Source organism: Chrysochloris asiatica, unplaced genomic scaffold, assembly GCF_000296735.1.
Source record: "Chrysochloris asiatica unplaced genomic scaffold, ChrAsi1.0 scaffold00027, whole genome shotgun sequence".
Lineage (NCBI taxonomy): Eukaryota > Metazoa > Chordata > Mammalia > Afrosoricida > Chrysochloridae > Chrysochloris > Chrysochloris asiatica.
The window spans coordinates 15,684,104-15,691,756 of NW_006408545.1; the positions used below are offsets into that span (position 1 = coordinate 15,684,104).

At 41.8% G+C, this 7,653-nt stretch overlaps 1 protein-coding gene across 2 annotated transcripts in view; it reads left to right on the top strand.

The window, feature by feature from the left end:
• TRAF3IP2 (TRAF3 interacting protein 2) overlaps positions 1 to 7,653 on the top strand; it is a 47,724-nt gene that overhangs the window by 31,393 nt on the left and 8,678 nt on the right. For both annotated transcript variants that reach the window (XM_006839924.1, XM_006839925.1), the window contains exon 5: positions 6,725 to 6,793. In XM_006839924.1, coding sequence (XP_006839987.1) covers positions 6,725 to 6,793 — 69 coding nt within the window. The remainder of the gene's footprint in view (positions 1 to 6,724; positions 6,794 to 7,653) is intronic.

Sequence of the window (7,653 nt, forward strand, 5' to 3'; positions counted from 1 at the left end):
TGCCATCGAGTCGGTTCCAACTCATAGCGACCCTGTATAAGGTTTCCGAGGAGCAGCTGGTGAGCTTGAACTGCCAACCTTGCAATTCAAATGGCTTTGCAGTCTGGCACATTAACCCACAGTGCCACACCAGGACAAATCAAAACAACAATGAGATATCATCTCACACCAGCAAAAACAGCAAAATTCAAAACAGAAGAAGACAATAAATGCTGGTGAAGATGTGGAGAGACTGGGACCCACCTGCACTGCTGGTGGGATTGCAAAATGATCCAGCCACTCTGGAAAACAGGATGGCACTTCCTCAGAAAATTGGAAATAGAAATACCTTATGATCCGGTGACCCCTCTACTTGGTATTTATCTACAAGAAATACGAGCCATATCATGAGTAGATGTATATGTTGGATATATGTATACCAGTGTTCATAGCAGCACTATTTACAATAGCAGAAAGATGGAGACAGCCTAAGTGCCCATCAATTGAAGAATGGATAAACAAACTGTGGTACATACACACAATGGAATATTATGCTGCATTGAAGAATAACAAGGAAGCTGCAAGCCACCGCCTAACATGGATGAACCTTGATGACATTATGCTGAGTGAAATCAGTCAGCCACAAAAGGAGAATTACTACATAGGACCATTAGTGTAAAAGACTAAGAGAAAGAACGCACACTAAGGGGGGGAGGGGGGAGAGAAAAGACTGGTCAGATAAATATTAATATTGCTTGTCATTTTCAAGAAGTAAATCATTGCCATTGATCAATAGATTTGATATGCCTTTCAGTGTTGTTAAGTTTCATCAAGTTGGTTCTGACCCACAGCAACCCTGTATAGGGTTTCCGAGGAGTGGCTGGGGAGCTTGAACTGCTGACCTTGTGGTTCAAACCGACTTTACAGTCCAGTGCATTAACCCACAGCACAACAGGACTCAGATTCAAGGATGAATGAGATGTTAGCACATTTGAATCCTTACAACAACCCTAGAAGGGTTGTTAGGATTCTTAGACATATATTACAACATATATTACAAATGAAGATAAGATTTAAGAGAATTTCAGTAACTTTTCCAAAGTCATGCAGGTAGAAAGTGTCAGAGCCAAGAGTAAAATTCAGACTGTCTTTCTCTTCTCAGCCCCAATATTTTATTGCTTTTCTGTGGTATAATTGAAACGGATTACTAATATAGTCACAAAAAGCTACAAAACTGTGTCAAGATTATTTCATGTAGTTATTGGCCAGACTTTTTAAAACATGAGTCCTCTATACCAAAAAGAAGGTCATTCTATTTTTTATGTTCCATCAGTGAAGAAACATGTTTTGTTCTCATATTTTATGCACTATGTATTTGACAGTTTGGAGTACACAAGGCACAATTTCTTTCCATAGGAAGCTTAGAATCAGGTTGAGGAGACAATGTAGACATAAATGAGATGTGTAGGGTTGTTTCTTTTTTTCAAGGGTAAGGGAACACATATGTCTAAAGAAGAAAGAATATTGTAATAATATATTATCCAGCCCTATTAGTAATCACCATGGGGTAGATAGAGCTAATGAGTTGAAGAGGAGGAAAACATCCAGGGGATACCGATATAGAGAGAGGGGATAGGTGTCAGGTGTAACCCTATCATGACTAAAATAAAGAGGACATGTAGAGAAAAGAGAGGTAAAGTTGGATCACATGACACAGAGGCTTACTGAATGGCTAGGACTTGAATTTATCAGTCCCTAAACAGGAGTCCCAGTGTGGTGCTGTGGGTTACTGCGCTGGAGTGCAAAGTCAGCTTGAACCACAAGGTTGGTGGTTCAAACTCACCAGTTGCTCCTCAGAAACCCTGTACAGGGTTGCTATAGGTCAGAACTGACTCAATGGCACTTAACAACAACAAATAGGAGTTCTGGTGTGGTGGTGTAGGATAAGCACTTGACCACAAGGTCGGCTTGAACCGCAAGATTGGTGGTTCAAACTCACCAGCCGTTCCTTGGAAGCCCTATACAGGGGCACTTAACAACAACAAACAGGAACATGACACTTAGGATAATTCATCTCGGACCGATGTGACCAAATCAAATAACACCTCCTCAAGGTTGAAAAGTTCTCAAATTCCCTGATTCACCCATTCCAGTTTATGATGTCTCAGTCAAGAGTATCTGTACACACACACACACACACACACACACACACACACACACGTCTGGATGCAGTACAAGCCTGAGCTCCAGAAAGGCCTCTTATTTGGTCTTCTATAACTGATTTTTCTCCTTTTCAAATTCCCCTTCATAGACTTGAAGACTGATAATAAGCATCTTTTCAAGTCCCAAGCATTCTACTCTTGAGTTCCATCATAAACCTTTCTCCACCATCTCAATAATTGTTTTTGTGACTGTTCCTTGGATCTCTTCCAGGTTTCATAAATCCTTTTGAAATGTATACATTGAAACTGGGCATGATGTTACATCAATGGCCTGTCTAATGCAAATACAGCACTACAATTGTATCTCAGTACTTGCATGATACACATCAATTAGAATGTTCGAGAATCATATTTGTCTTTCCAAATACATATGTAGTTTTGTTGTTGTTGTGTTTTTTTTTTGTGTGTGTGTGTGTGTGTTTTGCTGGGTAACATCCAACTTGGTGGTCCACTGTATCTCTCAGATTTTAAAGACCATAATTATTGTGTAGTCATGAATACATGTTGATGTGTGTTACTATGTTCTAAGAAACCATTCTGACTCCATAGCAATCCTGTAAATCTTTTTGGAAGCTAACAGCCTCACTTTTCTCCCAAAGAGTGGCTGATGGGTTTGAATCTGCAGCTAATAGAGGGCATTAAATACGTAAATACCTACTCATGTTGAGACAGGAGTGTGGTGGCTCCACATGAAAAGCCCTGGACTGCAAACCACAAGGTCTGCATGGCTTGAGCCTTCCATGGAAGAACAGGATGAGGTTTTCTGCTCCTACAAAGATTTAAAAGCTTCGCCAACTCTGTTACAGAGTGGATATGAGTCCGAACCAACTCAAAGGCACTTAACAACAAGAACATGTTGTGATAGGGAACATTCAAAGAAAATGGCATTTTGTTTTTTAGATCTATGTGCTCCCCTCTGCAAAAAAAGAAGAAAAAAAAGAGCATTAGCTCTGTCTTTGTTATCTAGTGCTTTCTTGCTGCTTTAACAGATATACCACAAGTGGGTCACGTTTAATAAACAAGTTTTGTTTCTCACAAGTTAGGAAGCTAGATGCCCGAATTCAGAGCGTTGCTGCTAGAGGAAGCCTTTCTCCCTCTTTCGACCCTAAAGGAAGGTCCTTGTCTCTTCAGTATCTGTTTCTTGGTCCCTTGGAGATCTTGTGGATTGGCATCAATCATCCCCATTTCTCTATTTGCTTGCTTGTTTTAAACTCTTTTCCATCTCAGAAAAGATACACTCAAAACACACTTTACACTAATCCTGCCTCATTCTAAACAGGCATAGAGGTTAGGATTTACAATACTTATTTGGGGGGGGCTACAATTCAATCCATGACATTCTACAATTTACCCCCACCCTCCCACCCAAATTTATGTCCTTGCCACATGCAAAACCCATCATTATCATCCCCAAAGTCTTAAATCAATCCCAGATTCAAAATCTCTGTTTCTGAATCATCTAAATCAAATATAAGTGGGAAGTTAGTTGGATTCCATCTTGGGGCAAATTTCTTCTTCATCTGTGAACCTGTGAAGTCTGGACTACAATGTGTCTGTTTCTAAAGTATAATGGTGAAACAGGCCCAAGATTGATCGTTCATAACAAGGGAGAAATTAGAGGGAACCAATAACAGGTACCAAGCAAGTCCAAACCCAGGGGAACAAATTACAGTAGCTCTCAAGGATAATCCTCTGTTCTCTGAGACTTGTGATAATGGCTCCGCTCTCCAGATTCTGGGTGTTGGCCACATCCTGTGGATTCTAGGTGGAGGCTCCTCTACCCTGGGCTTCAACTCTGTCTTCTAGACCCTCTGGTATGACAGCTCTGCTCTCTTGACTTTAGGTGGCCCAGTTTTCCTAGTCAATCTGAGTGGTGACCCAATTCCCCAGATCTGGTATGCCCCATTCTGTCTCCTGGACACAGCAGTCTGAAGCCCATGAACTTTGGGTGGTGGCCTCCTACCCTGACACACCTTGATGGCAGACCAACATTCTGGAACTGAGTTGGCAAAGATCCAACTCTTTCAAACTCAAAGTTGGATCTTTGCCAACTCAGTTCCAAAATGGAGATGTGGCCCACCCTTTAAAACTGAGAAGAAAGATCCTACCTACCTGTGTTCCTTCTATCAGTTCTGCTTATCTCTCAGTTTCTCCAAGGATGGAAGACAACAACTGTAGCTCCTTTGTCCTCTTTCCTGCCTATAAAATCCCAATAGGCAGACAGCATTCTTTCACTCTTTTCTCTGTCCCCTTCAATCTAATCTGATTGATTTTCTGCTGTGGTAGTTAATTAGATCCATCAGTAATAGGCTTTAATCTCTTTAACAAAAGATTGTCGAGCCACACCCTTGTTAAATACCCTAGGGCATGTGCCCTTAGTTTGCACAATAGAATTTTCCAAATCTTTAAATTCTGTTTGAATTTTGCACAATTAATTTTTAAATCCAACTCTTTCCTCTCACGATTTACTATAAGCAGCAGTGAGAAAACACATGGCCCTTTTAAGATCTTCCTTAGAAATATCAGTCCGATATCCAAATTCATCACTTACAAGTTCTACCTACCACTAAACAAAGGACATAACACAGACAAGCTCTTTGCCACTGCAAAAAAAAAAATCACCCTTCCTCCATTGCCCAACCCCATGTTCATCATTTTCTTTTAAAGCTTTACCAGAAGCACATTAATGTCCACACTTCTAGCAACATTCTATTGCTTGTGCCATATGTATTCTTTTTTTTAAAAATTTATTTATTTAAGGTTTTTATTATGGATTGAGTGAAAGTTTACAGGGCAGATCATCAGTTTTACATTCAACAAATCACACCACTTGTTTCATTAGAATGATTATAATCCCCTCCATGTACCATCAGTTAACAGTATTTCTCTCTAGTCACTTTGTTGTTGTTGTTGTTAAGTGCCGTCGAGTCGGTTCCGACCCATAGCGACCCTGTACAGGGTTTCCGAGGGTGTAAATCCTTACAGGAGTAGAAAGCCTCATCTTTCTTCCGCGGAGCGGCTGGTAGTTTCGAACCGCTGACCTTAAGGTTCGCAGCCCGATTCGTAACCACTACGCTACCAGAGCTCCTAGTCCTTTGTTGTTGTTGTTAAGTGCCGTCGAGTCAGTTCCGACTCATAGCGACCCTGTACAGGGTTTCCGAGGGTGTAAATCCTTACGGGAGTAGAAAGCCTCATCTTTCTCCCGCGGAGCGGCTGGTAGTTTCGAACCGCTGACCTTAAGGTTCGCAGCCCGATTCGTAACCACTACGCTACCTAGTCCTTTAGCTGTTTTTAAAAAAAACAACACTCAGGCATATATAATAATTTACATCTGCAAAGGGCACATTCTGTAAGTGTGCCTCCTGGCCACCAGCTGTTAGTCCCTCTCTTCCCATGAATCTAGAGTCCTCCCCATCTCCATGCCTCCATCTCTACCTCCGTCTCTGGCTTCGCTGCTTCTCTGGATATGGGTCCCACATTCTGCTTGTGCTCTTCTCCCTTGATCATCCTAAGGTCCTCTGTTTCAGGACTGTAAGATTAACCACACCCCTGTTTTTGTTACAAAACTTCTAGCTTTACAATTGTGACAGACGCAATTAGTCACGATAACAACTATTCACTATTGAATCATATGTATCTTATCCCCATCTCTTTTTACCAGACCCATCTAGACTGTTCAGTGGGGACTCTATCTTTCCCTCCATAGTCTTAAACTAAACTTCTGCCATATGTATTCTTTAAGATGATAGCTTCCTTCTGAGCTCCCACCAGAATTGTCTCTGACATTCATAATTCTAACACCAATATCTTCAAGACAATCTAGGCTTTTACTATGAGGCACCTTGAAATTCTTCAAGACTTCCAAAATTGCTTCCACTTTAAATATGTTAGAGCAGCACCCCACTCATGGTACCAAATTTTGTCTTTGTTATCAAGTGCTGTTATAACAGAAATACCCCAAGTAGAGGCTTAACAAACAGAAATTTATTTTCTCATAGTTTGGGAGGCTAGAAGTCTGAATTCAGAGCGCCAGCTCTAGGGGAAGGCACTTGTCTCTTCAGCATCCTGGTTCTTTGGAGATGTCCTTGTGTCTTGGCATCTGTCTTACTCATCTCTCCTCAGGTCACCTGTATGATCTCTTTTATATCTCAAAAGAGATTGACTCAAGATACGCCACCCTACATTAATTCTACCTCATTACATAACATAGACAACCCATGCCCAAATGGAATTATAACCACAGGCATAGAGGTTAGGATTTACAACTGTTCTTGAGTTTAAAATGTATATGATGTTGTTGTGAAGTGCCATTTGAGTTGGGTCTGACCCATAGCAACCATGTATAGGGTTTCCGAGGAGCTTGAACCACCGATCTTGCAGTTTAAAGGGCTTTGCAGTCTGGCGCACTAACCCACAGCGCCACATCAGGACTCTGTTAAAAATGTATATAGTATTGTATATCTTTCTCTTGCTCTGGATCTAGAGAAAGCTTCTCATGAAGCTCTTACATCTTTCTCTTCTAGATTGACATATTCGAAGATAGAATCCGTGGCATTGATATCATTAAATGGATGGAGCGCTACCTTAGGGATGTAAGTATGTTCCAAAATTCTGAGATTGCCTTCTCATGAGAAGGACAATTTGTTTGTGAAGTTATTTTTAAAGAAGCACTGTCCCACAAAGGCTTCCTTGTTGGAAACTCTCCAGAGACTTGGGAAAAAAGGATGGGGGTTGCCCTCCTGGACATGCACAGGCAGGAAATAACAGTCAAACCAGACACAGGTGGTTGATAACAATCAGAGCAAACAAGTTTTTGACCAGAATAGGAAAGGAGGAAATGAAGGTGGGTAGTGGGGAGGGAGGAGCAGAGTTCAGTTTAATCGGAGGCCACTCCTAGTGGGATTGGGTTGTGCAGCATACCACCCTTAAGGCTCTCACTCTCAGCCCCGTGATTTGTTTTCCACTGACAGAATCCATACTGGCCACTGGGACACTCAGTGCTTTAACAAGATAGAAATTGATTGCTGCCAACGTGTCCATGACGGCTGCTTCTTTTGGAGGAAGCCGGTGGGGGACGCACAGGCTGGAGTTTTGCTACTTTTCCTTTTGTCTGTAACCTAATGTTTGGTTTGTGCTGAAGGCTCTGTTCCTCCTGACTTTGCTAACACTGATACACCAAATGCAGGGTAGTCACGAGTGCAGTAACTGACAGATTAGATCCTGCTGCAGGGAGAGAGGAGGGGCTTCTCATCGCTGGTGCAGAGCCTTTTCGCCATGATGATGCAGACTCATTTAATGATTCACACTTTCATTACACATTTATTAGTGATGGCTGTGGAAAATGGTGGGCAAAAGCGTAGCTATTTAGGAGAGCTCCTCTCTGAGCCATTTGCTCTGTGTGTTTGATGGCGGGGGAGGGAAGGGGAGACCAGCATCTCTGCCTTAAGGGGGG